Below are 22,610 nucleotides of genomic sequence, written 5' to 3' on the forward strand. Positions count from 1 at the left end.
GAAATTTGATGACATTAGCACTACATTTACATTTGCATCTCAGATAGGGCATGTACTTGCATTATTCTATTATCACTTACTTTATCTTGGCTCAATCCATATCATTTTTGATAATTCATGGTTTCATCCCGGTCATTTATTTTTTACCTCGACTCAGTCGTAGTTGCTTTATTTTTTACTTATGGTTTCGTTTTGGTCACCTAATCTTGCTCAGTTCAGATCATTTCTTATGACTCGTGGTTCTATCCTGGTCATTTATTTTTTATCTCGACTTCGTCTTGGTCATCTCATTTGACTCGTGATCTTGGTTCAGTTCAAATCATTTCTTATGACTCATGGTTTTATCCCAGTCATTTATTTTCGACCTCGACTCAGTCCTGATCGTTCCATTTTTTACTCATGATTTTATCTCGATCACCTGATCTTGGCTCAGTTCAGATCATTTCTTATGACTCGTGGTTCCATCTTAGTCATTTATTTTCGACCTTGACTTGATCGTGATCATGTCATTTGACTCATGATTTTGTTCCGGTCACTTGATCATAGCTCAGTTTATATTATTTCTTATGACTTGTGGTTTCATCCCGGTCATTTATTTTCTACCTTAACTCAATCCTGGTCGCTTTATTTTTTACTTGTGATTTTGTCCTAGTCACCTAATCTTAGCTTAGTCCAAATAATTTTTTATGACTCGTGATTTTGTGTCGGTCATTTATTTTCGACCTTGACTCGGTTCTGGTCACCTCATTTTTTACTCAGGATTTCGTCTCGATCACCTGATCTTGGCTCAGTCCAGATCATTTTTTATGATTTATGGTTCTGTCATGGTTATTTATTTTCGACCTCGACTCGATCCTGATCGTCTCATTTGACTCATGGTTTCATCCCTGTCACATGATCTTGGCTCAGTCCAAATTATTTCTTATGACTCGCGGTTTGTTCCAGTCATTTATTTTCAACCTTGACTCAATCTTGATGGCCTTATTTTTAACTCGCGATTTCATCTCGATTGTTTTTACTTGTTGATTTAACTCAAACAAAATTGGTGTCTAGGTCTTTGCATCATTTCTGTTTGACAAAAACATACAAATAGGGGCAGTTGTAGACACTCTTATGTGTCCGGGGTCAATAGGATTATTCTTAGGGTTATTTTTATAATATTATTATAGTATACTAACATAGTATATTATATGGCAATATATTATAGTATTATTGTTATATTATATATTATTATTACTACTATTATTATGATATTGTATATAGTTATTATTATTATTATTATTATTATTATTATTATTATTCTTTCAATTCTTCCTAACTGCTGATTGAATAACTGAAATTAAGAATTGAATCTAGTCAAAAGGTCAATCAAAGCTTAAATCAAGGAATTTTTCAATCAACAATGAACCTAGACATATTTTGAGGTTCAAACAAAATCAAATCCTAGGATTCAAGCTTGGATTGATTCTGTTCATTTCCTAAAATCTATCCTAAAAGGATCTATAAATTGGACGGATCATTACAAAGTGGGAAAATGGTAGATTTTAAAAAGAAATGTTATTTTTTGGAAAATGGGTGTTCTGAAAATTTTTAGGGCAGAGTAGGAGTGTTTGGGATTTGGATTTCTGATTTTGGTTTCGTGTTAAAGATTTTGGGTTAAATTTAGGTTTCTAGGGTTTAGATTTGGATTCTAGAGGGTTTTTGAAGGAATCTGGCCAAATCTGCAAAAATTTAAGATTTTTCTAGAAAAATCTAGATTTTTGGGAAAAACATGAAGTTTTTGATGAATTTTTCAATGATCGGTTGAATTTTTAGACCAATTTTCGATCAAATTTCTAAAAATCGATGGATTTTCTAGTTTTCGAATGAATTTTCTCGTGACCTCCCTAGCAACCGATAAATTTTCAGTTTTCAGTTGAATTTTTGATAGAGTTTCTTAAAAAGAAATCATAGCTTCTCTATCTACAGAGATAAAAGGGCTAGCTTTCTGAGGAGAAAGGCTAGGAATTGCCTTTTATACGTAGTCAAAATGACAGTGTTTTAGTGATCCATGATCATACTAAGAATGTTGACCCGTACGTTAACCCGCGCTTTAACCCAACCTGATCGCAAGGTTTCATTTTTCCATTTTATTTTTATGTTTTTATTTTATTTATTTTATATTTTTTAACTTATTTTATTTTTAATTTTTAATTTTTTGGTTTTATTTTTGAGAAATTTCAAAAAAATTGTTTCTATTTAAAATATATATTTTCAATGAATTAAAAAAAAAAACCAAAACAAAAATAAAAACAAAAACAAAACAAAAATCTTTTTCAAGTAAATTTTCAAAAAAAAAAAATCTTTTTAAGCTTTTTTAGAAAAAAATCCTTTTAATAAATAACAAAAAAAAATCCTTTTTCAATCCTTACAAAATAAATTTATGAAATTCTACCAAATTATTGGAGAATTTTTATGGAATCCACCAAACTATTGAAAATTTTCATGAATCATTTAAAAAATAAAAAGTATAAAAAATTTTTAAAAATAAAAAAATAATTTTTATCCTCTAAACTATTGAAAAATTGCTTCAAAGTAAGTCCTATCAAACTATTGGGAGATTTACTAACTTTTTTGGAATAAGATAAATCAATAAATTCAATGATGGAGCCTCTTCAGAATGGGATACTAGTCTCTATGAATACTACTGAGGTGAGAAAATTATCTTAAATTGCTATCAAATTATTGGGATAATTTCAAGATTAATTTTTAATATTAAATTATTTGATAAATCATAAAAATGATTAAGGTTTGGATAATTTGAAATCAAACTAGTATCATCTTTGGATGGACATTATGGAGTGTTACAACCTTTCCCATACGTAATTGATTCCCGAACCTAATATCTGTTTTCGTAGATTAGAATATGTTTTAGGTGGCCAATCACACATAACCAAAAAAGATTGGTGGCGACTCCTCTAATCCATGTCCAGTGATAGGTTAACAGATCTATACGTTATGACAAGCATGATTTTAGGCTAGATCCTTGCTAATTTGTTTGAAAAGATCCCTGAATTGAATTCTGATTAATTATACGAATTGGGTTTTTTGACATAATCGATTTAGGATTTCAGTTTCCGTGATTATTATCATCAAATGAAAATGGAAAGGAAAATAAAATAATAATAATAATAATAATATGATAATAATAATAATAATAATAACAATATAATAATAATACTATACTATATACTATACTTTAACATATCTAATAATATAATAATATACTTATAAAATAATACTAATAAAAATGGCCCTATTAATCCCCAATACAGATGGGTATCTACAGTTTAAGATTGATTAGATATTACTAGATGGATAAAAAAACTTGTAGAAAAAAATTAAAAAAAAAAAAAAGATTCTTAATAGGTAAGTTTGTATGCTTATAAACAAGTGGGTTCTTTATAAAATTAGATTTGAGAAAAAGATATATGAGAGTTGTAAAATTTTATGGGATAAACACCTTATAATACTATTAGAGATTAACATCTTATATGTATGTATATTTGAATATTTATTAGTGGACTAGGGGAGACTAAAATGGTATAGAGATATGGTGTATGGGTGTATATTGGTATATTTTTATTTGAGAATACTTTATAGAAATAAAAAAGATTAAGAAGGTCTATAAATATTAATTGTTGAGTGTTTGTATCTTTATAATTCTCTACAATTAGTGGATCTTTTCTTTCATTTACATTAAATTGTTGTCTCTTATGTGATTGTTTGATTATTTGACTTTACTTCTACCAACATGGATGTTTAATTGAATCAAGGCTTTTTAGCCTAATAAATAGTATCAAAGCTATCATAGTCCTAACAAGTGATATCAGGACTGAAGGTTCGAGACATGAGAAAATGTAAGCCCAAAGAAACTCGATTCAGTGGAAGAGTTCAAGTTCATATTTTGAAAATTAATTTGCGTGAAGTGTGAAGAAATGCAAAGAAGATTGTTATGAGATTTTCATTATAGGTGAAGCCAAGTATGTCTCATATGAAAACTAATAATTTGATGGAATTTGAGTTAAGATAGAGATTATTAGGAATAATGACTCAAATCTCATAAAAGATTTTTTGAGATCAACTAGATATTACTTGATGGATAACAAGACTTGTAAAAAAAGAATTCTAAGAGAAAAAATTTTTTTAACAAGTAGATTATATGCTTATAAATAGGTGGAGGTGGAGTCTTTATAGAGTTAGGTATGCGAAAAATATGTAAGAAAGTTTTATGATTTTATGGTTTTATGGGATAGACACCCCATAAGACTACTAAAAATCAATGTCTTATGAGTTTGTATGTTTGAATATTTATGAGTGGATTAGAAAAGACTAAAAAGATCCATATAGATATGATGTATGAGTGCACGTAAGTATGTATTTGTTTGGGTTGAGAATATTTTATAGAATTAAAAGAAATTGAAAAGGCTTATAGGTATTAATTGTTAAGTGTTTAATTATATATTTGTAATTTTTTATAACTAGTGATTTTTTTCTCTTATCTGTGAATATAAGTTGATTGAGTCAAATCATATTAAATTGTTGTCTCTTATATGATTATTTGATTATTTTATTTTACTTCTATTGAGGTGAATGTTTAATTGAATTTGAGTTTTTTTACTTAAAAAGTGGTATCAAAGTTGTGTTAAGATTGAGATTTTGAAATTAAATCTAAGTTTTTTTATTTTTTTTAAATAACTTAATGAGTTTTTTTTTTTTAAATTAACATAGAAAATGGTAGAAGATTGAAAAGAGCAAAAATTTTAATATTTGAATGAAATGGACACTATAAAAGATAATTCTACTTTAAAAGGACAGTTTCTTTTTATATTATATAATCGATACTTGATTGATTGGTTTGAGTTTCTTATACAAATTAAAACCACACCAAACCGATCACATCAAATTCATCCTTTAACTTTTAGTTTTTTTTTTTTAAATTAATTACCTCATTGTTTGAATCTTTAAAAGTCCGACTAAGCATAGTAGAAAGGCTAATGGGAAGTTTTGTTCAGCATCCTTCTTTCTTCCCAAGGCACAAAAAAGGAAAGGTAAAACGAAAAAAAAAATTCTATACGTCCGCAAGGTTTGACCAACTGTTTTTCCCTTGTGGGAACATATATGCTCTTGTTCCCTCGTAAAAAAAAAAAAAAGAGTTCATGGACCCCTGTTTAGAGAATACCTTTGGTTGCATTGCGTTTTAATCACTCCTATAATTTATTACCCATTAAAGCGAGTTTATCACATATGAGTTGTTCTTAATTGAACCTTTATTCCTCTTTACACTTGTAATTAATATATCAACTCAGCTCCATGTATTGATAGCTTTCTTAATCCAATCTGCAAAATTAGTTTATAAACCCTTCAAATAATCTTGGACACAAAAAAAAAAAAAAAAAACCCTTCAAATAATGGAAAGTGTGGACTTTTAACGTTACGTGTTGTATTTTAAATTGAAACGTGTCAGCGTGATTGGTTGGCAAAATATTAAAATTTTAATTTTAATAATCAAACGTCGATATCCAATACATCAAGAAAAAACTCATGGAATCCTGTCTTGAAAAAATTCGTGGAACATCCCATCAATATATAGCAAGCTATAGCTCCTCTTGTCAAAGGGAACAAGCCGTTAATTAAGGATTACAAATGAAATTGAAACATGACAAAAGGGAAAAAAAAAAGAAAAAAGAGAAAACAAGTTGTATTGAGAGGGAAATGTTTATTTCTTATTAAGAAATTGTAACATCTATGAGGCTGCGCTAACTTATTCAGCCATTATTGTTTTTATGAGTCAATGCTAATCAAAACTCATCTAGCTAATCATCATAGGCTTAGTACTACAAGACCTTTTCTAAAATCTTATGCTTTTATTTCATACTAATTTTCTTTCTTTCCCACAACCGAAGTGGGGTCAAATATGAGGCTAAATGCTATTCTGATATACTATTACATCATTTGAGTGGTACCATGTGCTACCTTTTTATTCTTTGCTCTGCATGTGTAACCGGCCTTTTGGTACTTCTATTCTTTTGACAATTAAGCTCTCAAATCTTTATAGATAAACCCTAATTTAAATAAAGCAAAAGCAAAAGCAAACTAATAAAGCTACCATTGCAGTATCTATCTTCATGTTCCTTGCTTTGTGTCTGGTCTTTCACTTTCACAGTTACGAAAAAATCCCTTAGCCTACCTTGCTTTTCTCTTCCTTTCATTTCATGGATCTCCCATATCTCCAAATTCCATGTCACCCCCACATGTAGTTTTGAGTTGTAGGACCCTCCCTCCTCCATCTATATATATATATATATATATATATATTTTTTTTTTTCTTTTTTAACAGTATTTACAAAAGCTTGCCTAGGATATTCATGGTAGTGGGTCAATGTGCTGGGAAAAAAATTGGTGAGGAATCTCTTTGGAGTTCTCCTTCCAAGATCCTCACTTTGCTCATCTTCTCTTCACACCAATGCAATTGTTCTTCACTTAGATCACTCATTCTCAACACCCTTGACACCACTTTTAGGTCAATTAGGCCCATCAATATGTCCACCTCTTTCTCCACCTTCAATTTTCTTTTCCTTAGGCATTTGTGAGCCCGGCGAAGTTCTTTAAGCTTCATCTTTTTCTGCAATTAAAGCCAAAAAAAAAAAGGGCAAAATCTGATTACTACTCATCATTGGGATATATACATATAAAGCCAATTGTATCATATATTGGGAATTTAATTTGAACTTACTTTAGCATTAACTTTTTTCATGAGTTGGAGAAGTGTTGGGTCAACTGAACCTCTTCTCTTCCTCCCAAAAAATGCTTTGATGATTTGGCATGGTTTCTCCTTGTCGGCCTTGAGAAAATTCATGAAGGTTTGGATTCCATCTTCCATTATCACCAGAAATGAATCTGCTGAAATTCTTGAGCCAAAACCTTCATCCCTTTGATCGTCCTCATAATCTTAATTAAAATCAATACATGGATGGAATAAAGGAATGTTAAAGGTATTATAAATGTAGATACATCAAAAATCAATTTACGATATTCAGGATAGGAAATAGAGGGTTAGCATATTACCTCGATATTCAGGAACCAGAAGCAACTTTGGTGCCAAAAGCCTCACCCTGGCGTAGACTTCTGGTCTCCGGCCTTGCTCATAAGGCTCATTTTCTATGTATCTTTGTAAAAGAACTTGGAATTGCTGAAACTGCTGAGCAATAATGGCAGGACAGTCGAAATCTTTGCGTGCTGCTCTTTTACGTTCAAAGTTCTTGTAATTCCAATTAAGAGCTTCCCAAGTTAAGCAAATTTGAGCTACATATGCAGCTTCCAGTTCATGATATGGATTGTGTCTGATATCTGATGGCTTCTTGTTCATTGTGGCAAACTTGCGGACTATTCTCTCTGATATTGACCTTGGGCAAGCTTGGATGGACCTCAGGGACTCTAGAACAATTTCAAACCAATCAAGCAAATGTACATTGTACTACATCAAATGACTAAACGTTTGCTGGATTAAATTATATGTTACCAGTTTCCTGGAGCTTTTGTGCACTAATTCTGTCTAGGAACATCATCTCTTCATCATATTTTTGAAACACTGTGTAGGACTCCCACTTAGGACAACTTCTTCTTGAGGAAGAAGAAAATGGATCATCAGTCCCTGAATCTCTACAATTTATTGAGCTTCTCCACTCGGAGGAGCTCTTAGAAGTAGAGCCAATTGTGCAAGAGTCTCCGTAGATTTCTTCATCATCCTTTTCCTGAACTAATAACTTCCTAGACTCCAATTTTGTTGGTCCTACAACAAAAAACTTCTGATCACTTCTTGAAAAATCTGTTTCCACCCTTTGTTTGATTTCTTGATTACTGCAAATTTCTGCATAGGCAGTAACAGGTCGAGTTGAAAACATGAAAACAAAAAGTACAATAACTGTAATGATCAGCAGAAACAAATGAAGTACAGCATGTGATCCTAATCAAGCATAAATGCACATACCATCACCATATTCATCATTGTCCACCTGATCACTTTTGTCTAGTTCTGTGAGTATTGGCGAGACGATAGGAGTGGGACCGTCTTGATTTGCATCAAAATTCTGAAGTGAATCAGCATTATTTTTTGGGTTCTCTTCATCCAGCAAATCTGTATCATCATCATGATCATGATGTTCAGAATCTGAACAAGGTGACGAGTCAAGAGCAGAAAACTGTTCAGTCGAATAACTTGCATATTCTTGATCTTCACTTGTGATCAGCTGATCATCATGGGGGTTCAAGGATTCCTCAAAATCATTTTGAGTCATGTGAAAGCTGTTGTCTGGCAGGAATACAAGTGATTCACCACCATGAATTATGTCAGCCACCAGGTGATCTTTTTCCATGCAGTTCACCCTATAATTATACCTGTCAGCAGCATATTCTTCTTCCTCTTCCTCCTCTTCATCAGAAAACATACTGTAGTCATATCCATTTTGATTCCTGCAAAGAAGAAAGCGCACAGCACAAAATTCTTCATCAACAATGTAAATTAGAAAAGAAAGAATTTTAGTAAGCTAAGAAAAAGAGGAAGAGATTTGCTGATACTAGACCTTTGGATAAGTTGATAACTTCCAACGAAGTAAAAGAACTTGGCAAGCAAAATGGACGAGGAGTATAGGAATACAAGGAAGAGCAGAGAGGAGCTTGAGAGGTTGTAAAACAATCTAACTAGAACTTCCTTTGAAAATGGCATATTTTCTCGTTGTTGGTGCTGCAAAATGAGCTGCCAACAAATAATCCTACTCAAAAGCAAAGTGAAGTCTTGGTTAAAAAGAAGATGTCTTCTTTTTTTTTTTTTAATGGGTCTCCCATTCCTGCATCCTTAAAATATCTAATCTGTCCTAAAATGTCAAAATTACCTCAATCATTTCCAAACATCAATTGAAATTGGGAGGGCAAATCTGTCAGCAAATTTGGTGGTCTTTCACGTACAAAAATAGAAAAAAAAAAAAAAAAAAAGAAAAAAACAAAAAGAAGAAGAAGAAGCCGGCTTTTATAGGAGTTCTCATTTTCTTAATTACGACATGTTTTACTGATTTGGTCATCATAGAGTTATTAGATTACAAATTCCCACATCTTTCATTATCCCTGCTTGTCTAAGCTACCGATATTCTTGGCAAGGAGAAACTGAATTTTTATTTGAACAACTTGGTTGATCATCTGATGGGATGAATTGACATATTAATTAAAGATCTTGCAAATATAAAAATAAATATACTCAAAAACTTTTTGGAAGGATTAATTAGTTTTGCAATACTCAAAAGCTATATATGATGAGAAATTAGAATTTAGTTTAGTTAATTAGTATAATTACTTTTAAAATATGATAAATTTAAAATTTAAATTTCAAAACGTGTAATTTCATTTTAATATTTTCAAACTACGATTTTTTTGTGTATATGAAAAAATTTATAAATGAGGAAGACATAGTGAATTAATCTTGTATTTAGATTAATACAAGATTTCAAAAATTTATATGAGTATGATGTTGTTGTTTTGCATGTAATGTGCTGCATAATATAGACACACAAACTCATAGAAATCCTCTCTTCATTAAAAGCATAAAAAGAAATCTTGTATTAATCTAAATATACCATACCAATATTCAAATGAGAGAAAATAAAAAATCGTATCTTCTTTGAAAATCCTCAGTAGCAACAAAATGAAAAAAAGAGATCCAAAGACCAAAACTTGGCTACAAGTATCCGTAAACAAGTATGGCTTTTATGCTTTATAAAAGAATTAATAATATATTATAACTTTTAAAAAATAATATAAGAAAATAGAACCGTGTAACATAATTTAATTTAATATAAGTAATTTGGGGTGGCGTGGAGAGATTTTATTGTTTGAGATATTCTTTGCCTCTTAATTGTGGAAAGCCTTAAAAGGGTGGGTGTGTGGGAATGTCTTTTGGGGCTTCTTAGGCAAATTTCTCATTTGCTCCATTTATGTCCTTAGCTTGGCTCCTAAGGCTTTCGCAGAAAATGCTGTCTCCCTATGATTTTTTTGTTTTACACATTTTGAGTTATTTATTATTTTTCAAAATAAAAAGTAGAATTAGCATATAACATGTAGAATTTTTAAGAGAAATTAAACGAAGATGAAATCCACAATCAAAAGTCCCCAAAAACAAGGTAAGTCTTACATCATTATCACAAAAATGAAATACAGATAAAATTATTTAATTTACTAGTAAGGGATTAATTCAATTAGCAAGGTTCTAAAATTCAGTCATAATCTAATACTATAAAAAGCCTTTAAAAAAGCTCTTAGGTGGAACTTTAAGTTATCCGTCTAACTTCTTTTGAACTCATGTTAACGCTCTTTTATTATCATTCTTCTTGAATGAACATGGAGTAAAATATATTACCCAAACTTGTCGAATTGAACATTTTATTTAGGTAAAAATTCTCCAGCCCCTCAAATGAAGGCGAATCACCCAGTTTACAAGTTTTCTTAGCTTTTGATAACATGCTTCTCGTCAACTCTTAAATTTGATTATTAAGAATAATGGTATCCACAACATCAAACCTCCTCCCACTCCAGATTCATTAAAAGCTTAAACGAGGTACCAATTGTCATGGGCCCCAACACATAAAAGCCGCGTTGTGCCTAAGATCTGGGCCATAGTTATCTAAGAGATTCCTTCCAGACTTCCGGTTGGACTCTGCACTTTCTTCCCCATCTTATCAGGAAAAGAAATAGGGTAACGTACTGAGCTCTTAAATTTGATTATTGAGAATAATGGTATCCACAACATCAAAGCTCCTCCCACGCCAGATTCATTAAAAGCTTAAACGAGGTACAAATTGTCATGGGCCCCAACACATAAAAGCGGGGTTGTGCCTAAGATCTGGGCCATAGTTAACTAAGAGATTACTTCCAGACTTCCAGTTGGACTCTGCACTTTCTTCCCCATTTTATCAGGAAAAGAAATAGGGTAACGTACTGAGCTCTCTATAAATACTGCCCTTTTCTTTTCTCTCGTGGAATATTTGTCTAACTACACTCCTTAATTAGTAGTGTAATTAATAAGGTGTTCTTATTACTCATAATTTGAAATTACTTTATTTGATTAACAGTCATTAATATTTAGTAAGCTCATAACATTGTGTTTGGTAGTATTAAAAATAAAACACTATTTTGTTTAAAAATACGAAAATAATCATGCATATTATAATAGTTACAATAGTTAATGATTTTAATATTATTTAAAGATAATAATTTGTAAAATGTTAGTAGTATTTTATTTATTTTAAAATAAAATTATTAAATTAATAAATACATTTATTAATAAATTAATTAATTTTTATAATATAATTTACATAAAAAATATTTGAATTAGAAAATAAAATTAATCTATTAAATTCATAATAAAAGAAATATTATATTATATAAAAAATATTTATAAAAAATCAATAATTATTTTTGAATCTATTACCAAGAATACTAGTTTTATAAAATACAAATTTTATAATATATAATAATTACAATTTTAAAAGAAAAAAAAATTAATTTATATATTAAATGAGTAATATTAACTATTATTAATTTTATTTATTACTTCAGTTAGGTGATAAAAAGTTCCTACTCTTTTGAATGGAAATTAAATCATCTTTTGATACAGTAATTTGATCAATTTTTTTATTCAAGATCACCGCTACATAAAATTATTTAGTACTTATTAAACATAATAATCTAATTATTATATATAGATCCCTATGATTTTAAGTGATCATCTTTTATCAAACATTATTTTAATGATTCTGTATATTTTACATGTTTGAATTTTGTTACACGATTTCATATTTGATTTTTGAAATATGCAATGAAATGTAATTCTTGTCCATTCTTACTCTGCTAATTTCGAGATTTGAATTCTTAACATGAAATCTCAAGTTTTAATCTTTAGTTATACCATCGGATATAATATTTCATATTTAATGTTTCATGCTTCTATTAATTTTCACAGTTCTACCGGAAAGATATGGGCCAGATTTAGTGTGATCCATGACTCCTTGGTTTTCCCGGTTTTGGATTGTGAGTCATTACATGGCCTATCGATAAAGCAGTCAGGCCCTTAGACTTGATTTAAAGTAATATAGGTTTAGATTAGATCAGATTTAATTTGATATTTTAGATAACGTATAATATTATATTTTTAAAAATTGATTTGAATTGATTTTTCTTAAAATAATCAGATTCAAATTAAATTTTATTAATTTGATTAATTGCTTTTTTAAATTTAAAATTGTTTATTTTATATATTATTTTAATATATTTAAATAGATTTTGATATAAAATAATTATTTTTTTATAAAAATTTAAAAAACATATAAAAGTTAATAAAATTAGATAATTCGATTCAATTTTTTTATTATTTACTTTTTTATTTAAAATTCAATACAAATTTAATATATGTATAATTTTTGAACTTAATCTACATCGAATAAAAAAATCAATCCAAAACCAAATCAAATATTATTATTTCAAATCGATTTTGAGTTTTATTAATTTTTTTTTTCTCATTCCTAAGTTTGACAATGGAGCTCAGTTTCAGCTTTTGTCGAATAGGAAATGACACGGACTTACTATTATTTTTTATAAAAAAAAAAAAAAAAAGATTAATTCGTAGGAAAAAAAAAGAAAAAAAATTCGTTTGTTATGAAAGAAGGCTTTCTAGGTAGAGCACAAATAGAATTAAGCATGTCTTGCTAATTCTATACATAGATATACCAACCAATCCTCAATGAACAAGGCATAGTCAAATAAATACTTAATTAATTCTTAATTTTCATGCCGAATTAAAGTAGTTAGGGTTCACTAATCCTATTGTCTTGTAGAAATTGATGAAATAGACTATATGAATGTGATTTTTTTTTTTTTTTTTGGTTCCCTGATTTTAAGATGAATGTGGACAAATAAGTAGATCATATATGAACTACCATTTCTAGTTCACTATGGCAATCTTTTCATTTAGGTTTGGTTCCCATTTGGCTTAAGAAAATGACCGCCATATTCTATAAAATTGGACAAGGAATGCAATTCCCTTTCATTTTTCTTTGGGATTTATTTTTTCACAATTTGATGATTTTGATGAACTGCCCTTGGGTTTTAATTGAAGATTTTAATCAAATAATCATGATTATGAAAAGCATAAACATAAAAAAAAAAAAAAAACGAAGAGGAAAAGACAGAGAGAGAGAGAGTCTTGTGAAGGAAACATTGAGTTTGTGTTTCTAGAAACCCAACTGATAAAAAAAAAAAAATGTAGTACATTTAATTAAAATTTGTAGTTAGGATTGACAATATTTGTGGTGGGGAGGGGCTTTGAGGACAAATGAGATGAGGAGTAGGAAAACGTCCAAACGGAAATGCTTAACCATAGAAACAGTCGTGTGGTTTGGTGACCCTTTTAACCACTCTTAGCAATCTTTTCTCAATATTTGTTTAATGAAAATTAAATTTTATGAGCAGCCATGATAGATCCTCCACTGTCAGTTGTCAAACATTCTATGTCATCCCTACTCTTACCAAAACATATCTTTTATATCTCACTATAATCCAACAACTCATATATGTAGACTTTTATTATCAAGGTGTTGAATAAATATACTATACACACTGATGAAATAATGATATCACAAAATTTTCCTTTTCACTAGTCTAATAACATGTATGATCTCACCAAAAATTTAAAATCTTTATTTTTTTATTAATCTGTCACTTGCAATGATGATTTAATAATTGAATTTTGTCAAACAAATAGATTAAAGAAACAATTAATTAATCGAACACCCTTGTCATTTGAGAGAGAAGGAGAGATTGATAACAATATTAGAACTACAAGAGCCAACAAGTGTGAATAAATTATTGATGATTTAGTGTTAAGGCCATGTTCCCATTGGACTAGGATTTGGGTCGGTAGAGATGGGTGAAGGTGGTTGGGCAGGATCGTAGAAGAAAAACACAATAAACATCTCAAACTACAGTGTATCAAAGACTCACTCAAACCCTCGTGCGCAAACCTTTTGCCGCTCCCTCCCCTCACGAAATTCAGCTTTGAAACAGAAAAACATAAACAATCCCCTCGTTAGTCAATGCTACAACTGCTAGTCTTTTCAATAATTTCAAAGAGTTAATTACATTTTTGTACTTAAATTTTAAAATATATATATAAATTGATACCTAAAAAATTAAAATATACAATTAACTTGTACTTGAATTTTCAAATTATTATGTATCATATTAATTATCCAAACTCTAATTTCATTAATTATGATAAATATTATCAAATTATATATTTACCACATATATTATAATATTTTTTCAATATAAATTAAAACTATATATATTTTTTTACCTTAATCATAAAAAAATTGTTTAGAATCAGCCAACTATTATTTATCACTTGATATCGATATGTCATCCATATGAAGGTTTTACAAAATATTTAATATTTTTATTTAATAAATAACATGTATATAATGAAATTATATTGATTAGTTAACATATGAGTAAATTAAATCAATAGTATTAGAATTCGAATTAAAATGATATATTATTTGAAAATTCAAGATGCAAATTATATAATTTATTTTTTAGGTATCAATTTGTGATTATGCATTCTCCCAAAGTTTTGATACTAAAAATATAATTAACTATAATTTGGAAACCTTAGCGACAATTTAGCAAATACGCACCATTTAGGACAACCATTCACTGTATAGTGGCATGGCTGTAAATTTCAAAACCAAGTCTTTTTCTTGCATCATGTTTTGTCAATAGTGTTAGCTGTAATTATCATGATTTAACAAAGGTTAGTCATGGCAGCTTCTTCTTCAATTCTTGTTTGTAGAACATAAAGTACACGCTACCCCTTTCCGAATCCAATCTCCTCTCAGTTGATATTTGTTATAAGCTCTTTTTGTAGGGTCATCCATAGTTTGGGAACTTCAGTTGCCTTTTTGCCTGCTAGCTTTTCAGGATTTTATCAAGAAACAAAAATGGAGGAGAATCTTCCTCCAGGGTTTAGATTCCATCCCACAGATGAAGAACTCATCACTTATTATCTTTCCCACAAGGTCTCAAATATCAGCTTCACGTCCAAAGCTATTGTTGATGTTGATCTGAATAAATGTGAACCTTGGGATCTTCCAGGTATAGCTAATTTAGAGTTACTAATATATTTATTAATTTGTTTCAAACTAAATCTAACCCTTTTACTTTCTTCTTATTACATTTCATATCATCTGGAGGAATTGGTTGTCCATGTAGTTGAAAATTTAGCGAGTCTTTGTATAATTACTTGATAGTAGGATCGATTTCTTATTGATGGATTGGATTTCTGTACTCTTCATGCTTTTAACTCCATAATATTAATATGAAAAAGAGAGGGGATTCAATATACATATACAGCAAAAAAAAAGTTTGAACTGAGTCTTTGATTAATAAATGATATATACAATTATTATTGAGTCAAATGTTCAGATATAAAAGAGATTTGATTTTTTGGTAAAATTGATTGACTAAAAGCTTTTCTAAAATCCTAACTGATTTTCGGAACAACTACCTTAGAGGGCTTCTGTAATTTGTTTGTGTTTAGAGGAAAGAATTAATATATACTTGATTTAATGGACAATTAATTATACAGAGCTAGAAACCATTTAAGACTCTTTATAGAGAAAGAGACAACTATAATGGAAGAGTTATTGATTCTTAATTTTTACTATTCGAACCTCTTGTTTCTAATTTGCCCGTATAGTTAATTGTAAGTGTTTAATCAAAGAAATTAAAGTTTTCTTCTATTTTTTCTCTTTTCTGCTGAATTTGAGAATGAACTTTTGTTTGGAATAACATACTAATTATGTAAACAAGGTCTACTTATGTTGAAAGGACAAAATTATGATTGGTAAATTAATTCTCTTTAAGCTTTTATAGGCCAATTATGGGCATAAAACACTATGTTTCCCTACTTTTGGCGGCCTAACAAAGATTGATGCTGAAATTATAATTCCATGCAGCCAAGGCGTCCATGGGGGAGAAAGAATGGTACTTCTTCAATTTGAGAGACCGAAAATACCCAACTGGAGTTCGAACCAACCGAGCTACTGAAGCAGGGTATTGGAAAACCACAGGCAAAGACAAGGAAATCTTCCGGGGTGGCATTCTTGTTGGGATGAAGAAAACCCTAGTTTTCTACAAGGGAAGAGCTCCCAAGGGCGTAAAAAGTAATTGGGTCATGCATGAATATAGGCTTCAAAACAAACATTCTTTCAACGCCACAAAGGTATATATAACTATATATATATATATATGTGTGCGCGCGCGTATTCTCTTTCTTCATCTTTTTTTTTTCTCTCATTGTAGAATTTGAATCAAGCATTTCTAATGATTTACTAATTTGTTTTCTTCTTTTTTCCCCTTTGATATTTTTAGGAGGAATGGGTGGTATGTAGGGTATTCCAAAAGAGTGCAGTAGTGAAGAAACCACAGCCAACCTCATCCTCACAGCCATCTTTTGGATCTCCATGTGACACAAATTCAATTGTGAATGAGTTTGGAGACATTTTGCTACCAAACTTGAACATTAATGCCAATCCATCAAGTGGGTTCAGTAACATTGCAACGCCAAGTTATAGTAATACTGTTAATCATGGTCAAATGAACATGATGAACTTAAACCTGGATCTTGCAGCAGCAAGAGATCAAGTAGCAGCCAACCTTCCATCATCCCTGACATGGCCTTCTAGCATTCTAAGCCCTAATCTTTCCACGAATTCCTTTCTCCTTAAAGCATTGCAGCTTAGGAATTATCAACCAAGAGATGTTACAGCTATGGGTTATTCCCTTCTGTCGTCCTCGCAAGGGATTAATTCTCAAACCAGAACAGGTTTAAGTTCAAATTTCCATGGCCCAGCTTCTTCTTCCAGGGTTTCAGATCTGATGCTACAACAACAACAGGAGCAGCCATTCAATATGGACTCTATTTGGTGAAGCTACAATACAAACATGTCTAAAGTGTGAAAAAACTAACACCTTGTATACTCAACATTCCATGACTTGAAAGGGTTAATTAAGATGAAAACAATCTCCATCCTGCAATGATCAATTGTGGAGTTTCAGTCATAATTATGTTTATGTAGGTAGAAGTACCGCAATATCATAGTGACCATTTTCTGTTGGCCTGTTTTATCATCCATGTCTAGAAGGAAAATGTCCCTGGTAGGTTGCTAGTATACAATTTCCATGTCCATAAATTCCAATTGCAATTGCTATAATAAGAAGTATATTTAACTGTATTGAACCTAGCAACATAGTATTGCATTATTTCATGCATGCATATAGACAGCAACATGTTGGCCGCTTCTTAATCCTCATGGATATATGTACATGTTTTCTTGAGAGGGCCAAGCAAAGCAAATGCTCCCTTATATGACGTTAAAGAATTTGAAATTTATTTAACAATAATTTATATGTATAAATATATACATATAATGATATAGAACTGCCGATTGCTTCAAATAGTTAGGAATGGAAAACTCTTTGCAATAATTTTTATATATGTATTTTGATGTTGTTGCGCTTTCGAAACATATACATAATTAGTAGCAATCTTCATTAATCTTTCTTATAATATCAAAACATCTTTTTTGCAACAAAATTGAAATCATTTTGAGGAGTTACAAATAATTTATGGTCGATGAAAGAAACATATTTTGAGCTCATTTTGTCATTAAATGTAGTTTAGAACAATCAATTAAGATATGTATAAGTTACCAATAAAAAAAAAATCAGAATTTTGTGACGTGACAAAAGATGTTGCAAAAAACATTTTTGGTTAATGTTAATTGAGTCTTTGAATTGATGTTTAAAATAATCTTGCTGCGATGGCTATATATGTACTTTTGTTGCTTGTAGTGATCTTATTTCATGTTTTAGTCTATTAATTAATTCCTTAGATTGAATGTAATATTTATAGTTATGTCATATTTGTTTTGAATTGTTTAATTGTGATGTAATTCTCATAAATATAAATATATATATAGTAATGCCATTATTTTTCAAGAAAAAAATACTATAATATTTTCTTAAGTATGGGGTGAGTGCTCTAATGTTGATTTTAATTTCTTCAGATGAATTATTTTTGTTGACTAAATAAAAAAAAAAGTCACTTCTGTTAATTAAACTTGAAAACAATCTACTTATTTAAAACACATAATAATAAAAGAATTTGGCAATGAGAAAAGCACCTTCATTAATCTAAAGTTGAAATTTATTTTAAATTAACAAATTGTGTTATTTTTGTAGAGTTAATCATGGAAAGAAAACTAACGAAAGACTTAATTAATGTAATTATTTTAAAAAATAACGGTCAATAAATATAATATTTAAATTTTAATATTTATACTTTTTTTTTATATTTTCGACTTTAAAAATAAATTGAAAATGTGTTAATGCCCAAATTGTTTATCATTGGGCTCTGGCCTTTCGATCCCACTTTCCTATAAAACCTCATACTACAACCGGAAGCCACACTCGAATTTCTCTCTCTCTGCGGCTCGTTGAGAAAGTCCACGGAGACAATGGCGGGAAAGCAAGTCGCCGGCGAGGGCTTGCCGGCCAACATTGCCGGAATGTCGAAAAGCCAACTATACGAGATTATGTCCCAGATGAAGGCACTCTATTTTTCCAATTTTCTTTTCTTTTCTTCCAGACCCAACTTCCTTCGCCGTCAATTCTAATTGGTAATTTAATTTTCCTAAATAACGGTCGTTTGATTGTTTTTTTTGGGGGTTATATGCAGACACTTATAGAACAAAACCAGCAGCAAGCGAGGCAGATCCTTATCCAAAACCCTCTCTTGACTAAAGCCCTTTTCCAGGTTTTCCTTTTCTTCTTTATTTTTCGTTTTCCTTTCCAAATTATTCTTAATTTTGATACTGTGAGTAATTATATGTTGCTATGATATGTTGGTTCGACTGAATTGTTGCTTGCTATTACTATGCCCTCTTCATATCCCTAGTAGGCTAAAGTTGTGAACTTTTGTCGCCTTTTTTTTTTTGTATATATAGTAGTTGAGAGTAGCTACTCACTAAGAACCTAATCAACACAGACAGTGAATATGCTTGTATTCAAGAACCTTAGTATGGACAATTAGGTTTCTGAAGTTGGTTTTGTAATTATGGGATGCTTGTAGTAGTTCTAGTTGCAACTAACAATGTGCAAGAAGCAGTGATCAGGGAAACATCTTTCTTGAGGATTACTTGTAGTGCTTGGCAGCTTGATGGTTAACGACCTTTTTCTTGCTTTAAATTGCATCTTTTTTGACATTTTACCAATGAATCATTAGGAGCTTCCATTCCTAACCAGGTTTCTTTAATTATTTTTGTTACTTCAGGCTCAGATTATGCTTGGAATGGTTAAGCCCCCTCAAGTGGTATGCTTCTGATCTATATAGAATTGTCTTTGAAATTTTACATTGGGGACTGTACTGTGCCTGTGTTCTAAATTTCTATGTGTTTAGATTCCTACCATTCAGCCACCTGCATCACAGCAATCTCAGCAATCAGCTCAACCAGCTCCACAGTTAAACATCCAGCCAGCACAATCATTGCCTGGTCAAGTCGGATGGCAGGACCAAGCTGCTGCATCTCAGATCCAACCTCCCGTAAGGAAGCATCTTCAAAACCAAACTGGGACACAAATCTCTGCTGCTGCTGCTGTTCCTGCAGCAAACCTTCAGTCTCAACCCATGCCACCACATTCCTTACAGATACCACAGCAGACGAAGGGACATTTGAATCCTCCAATGTCCCTTCCACCATCGTCCCAACTCCCAAATGTACCTCCTCTTCCTCTACATTCATCTTCACTGCCCCCTCATCATCATCAAACCCATATGCCAACAGCCTCTAGCAAGTTGCAGCAGCCATTGCAGACAACTGGAATTCCTCATATGCCTTTGCAACCACCAATGCGACCACAGGCAAGACCACCTTCAGTGCCAACTTTCCATCATCAGTATGCTCCACAAATGGGTCCTAATGCAGGTTTCCCTCCTCAGCATCTTTCACAGCCGATGTTCCATGTAAGTCAAAAGTTAGTTTTGAAGTCAATCCTGGGTGTCTCCCTTGTAATATATTCTGCAATAATTCCTCCTATTGTTGAATTACTCAGTCAGGTAATACACCTCCTTCTGGCCTTGGACCTTCTTTTCCACAAGGACAGCCACCACAACCAAGTCAGCTGCTACCCCAATCAATGTATCAAAATCAGGTATGTGCATAATTTAGTTGTTTGTTATGTATTGGTTTGATCTCTTAGTGAACCACTCTTACGGGGCTCATTATAAAAGTAAGCTCATGTTTTTAATTTATGCATAAATGGCATAACTAAATGGATGATTCTAAACACTCCATGGTCTAGCTGTTGTGAACTAGATTCAATTACTTTTTTTGGGCACTAGGCAATCTGTCAATATAGGTCTCCCTTCTGCTTGGTGATTGGTTCACTAGTTTATGCTCTAAAGTTGAAAAAATGAAAAATAGTGGATTTTTTTTTGTTCATCTGGAAAAGTTATGAAAATATTCTTCCCTATAAATATCTGTCTTGTCAATGGCACCTTTGTGAAGTGATTGTTGAGTTAATTGATTTTGTGTCTCATTAAATCTGCCTTGTCAATGGAAATCTGTTTATGTTTTCTTGTTCTTTTGCAACACTTGTAAGTGAAGATGGGAACATAATTGCAAGTTAGAAATGAATGCAATTATGATTGCAATAGCAATTAGGTGCACTTTTATGTAATTCAATATGTAGAAAGGCTATTGCATGAGTTACCTCTATGCATTTTACAGAAGTCAATAAGGATAAATGTATTTGTAGTTATCAATGAGCAGTTTATGCCACCTTTGCATAAATTAGGACAGACAACTGTTTGAGTACTATTCATTCAGCTAGCTAAATAAGTTAGAGTTCTGGCATAAGCTGGGAGAATGTAACCCATTGAAATGAGTGAACAAGAATATGAGTTGGTAACTGATTTTGAATTTAATAAAAGATAAAGTTTTAATGACTTTGAATTAAATTATCCTAATCATGAAGTCAAGATGGCTCTTTGTTGTCTAGTTAAGTGAATAGTTTTTTTTGGCCAGAGGTTGAGTGAGTAGTTGGTGTTGCAATTTTGTATGAAGTAGTTAAATTATTTTCCTCCATTTTGTTCAGTTCCTATTTTTGTTACTTTTTCCTTCCAGTAGCAAAAGAAGTAAAAAAAATTATTTTAGATGCAAAAACAAACAATATTTCTGAAGAATTGAAGTTAAAATTTAATTTTCATGATAATTATGTGTGATTTTACTTTTCTATGGATCTAATATATTTGAATTTGTGTTGCATTTTAAAGTTTGGTTATTTTTAATCAAACTTTTTTTTTTTTTTTACTATTTACTTTTATTTTGTGGTAATTCTTGAGGAAGAAAAGAGCAAATAATAAAGAAATTAATGAGCAAATACAATAACCAAATGGAATTTTAAACTCCTAAATTTGATTTTCTACTTTTAGTTTAAACAAAATTCCATCTCTCGAGGAATGTTCCTGTGAGAAATATCTATTGGTTGATAGACTTTACCAATTGAAAATTTTTTGGTATATGTTATGCTCATTCTTTCAGGCAGGAGGCTTGCATATAGGGTCTGAGTTTGGCAACCAAGTTGGAGGTTCCATGCAGGCAGATAGAGGATCTTCTTGGATGTCTAGCCAACCAGACAATTCAACACTAACACAGCTTCAAGGACCCCCAGCATTGGTTCCCAGTCAGATGGGTCCAGGAAATCAGCCCCCTCGCCCTGCATCGGTGATTGTCAAAACTTTGAGTTTCATGCAAGCAAGATTATTTATCAATAGCTCAAATTGTTCCATTAACAGTTTGATTTTCCATTGGCTATTTATAGTTGACTCCTGAAATGGAGAAGGCACTACTACAGCAGGTAATGAGCCTCACCCCAGAACAGATTAATCTCTTGCCACCAGAGCAAAGGAATCAAGTGCTTCAGCTCCAACAGATTCTGCGCCAATGAGAAGGCTTTACTTCAGCAGGTCATAAGCCGCACTGGGAAGCAGATCAATGTCTTTCCTTCACACAACAATGGAACCAAATGTTATGCTATATTCCCCTGACATAGCATGTGAGGAACCTGTGTGATAGATGGTAACTGATCTGATACAGTCAAATCCCAACCGAAGAAAATTGTTTTTCTGCTGTTATACTGCTGCCAATTCAGCATTTGCTGCGGAGACTTATATAGATGCATTTTATCTTAATCTCCTTGGAGTCTTGGAAATTTATTTGTGGATTTGTAGCCTTTTTAAAGTTGATTGTTGGCACATTGGTGGGCCCTTGCGAAGATACGTTTCTTTAATGTGTTGTAAGTTAACAAACTTTAAGTTGAGAAGATGCCTTCGCACTATCCACTTCCGGGCGCATCGCTAATACATGGCATACATAATCAAGGAGAAGCGGAGAAGCCTTATGCTATGT

At 31.3% G+C, this 22,610-nt stretch overlaps 3 protein-coding genes across 3 annotated transcripts; 2 read left to right on the forward strand and 1 right to left on the reverse strand.

Moving 5' to 3' along the window:
* Positions 1-6,283: 6,283 nt before the first annotated feature.
* LOC111316874 (uncharacterized) lies at positions 6,284-8,856 on the reverse strand. Its single transcript, XM_022919085.2, has 6 exons — positions 8,622-8,856; positions 8,030-8,511; positions 7,562-7,909; positions 7,108-7,476; positions 6,776-6,990; positions 6,284-6,664 (listed from the first exon to the last, which is right to left on the reverse strand). Exons 1-6 carry the CDS (start codon positions 8,762-8,764, stop codon positions 6,419-6,421), a joined length of 1,803 nt encoding a protein of 600 aa, XP_022774820.1. The 5' UTR covers positions 8,765-8,856; the 3' UTR covers positions 6,284-6,418.
* Positions 8,857-14,959: 6,103 nt separating this feature from the next.
* LOC111316879 (NAC domain-containing protein 100-like) lies at positions 14,960-17,382 on the forward strand. The gene is made up of 3 exons (XM_022919099.2): positions 14,960-15,234; positions 16,098-16,363; positions 16,513-17,382. The coding sequence occupies exons 1-3, from the start codon at positions 15,081-15,083 to the stop codon at positions 17,068-17,070; spliced, it is 978 nt and encodes a 325-aa protein (XP_022774834.2). The 5' UTR covers positions 14,960-15,080; the 3' UTR covers positions 17,071-17,382.
* Positions 17,383-18,583: 1,201 nt separating this feature from the next.
* ESP1 (hydroxyproline-rich glycoprotein family protein) lies at positions 18,584-22,543 on the forward strand. Its single transcript, XM_022910221.2, has 7 exons — positions 18,584-18,752; positions 18,881-18,958; positions 19,475-19,513; positions 19,601-20,164; positions 20,254-20,352; positions 21,744-21,926; positions 22,024-22,543. Exons 1-7 carry the CDS (start codon positions 18,660-18,662, stop codon positions 22,147-22,149), a joined length of 1,182 nt encoding a protein of 393 aa, XP_022765956.2. The 5' UTR covers positions 18,584-18,659; the 3' UTR covers positions 22,150-22,543.
* Positions 22,544-22,610: the final 67 nt, after the last annotated feature.

This window comes from Durio zibethinus, chromosome 9 (genome assembly GCF_047325235.1).
Source record: "Durio zibethinus cultivar Kanyao isolate XHJ-2024 chromosome 9, ASM4732523v1, whole genome shotgun sequence".
Lineage (NCBI taxonomy): Eukaryota > Viridiplantae > Streptophyta > Magnoliopsida > Malvales > Malvaceae > Durio > Durio zibethinus.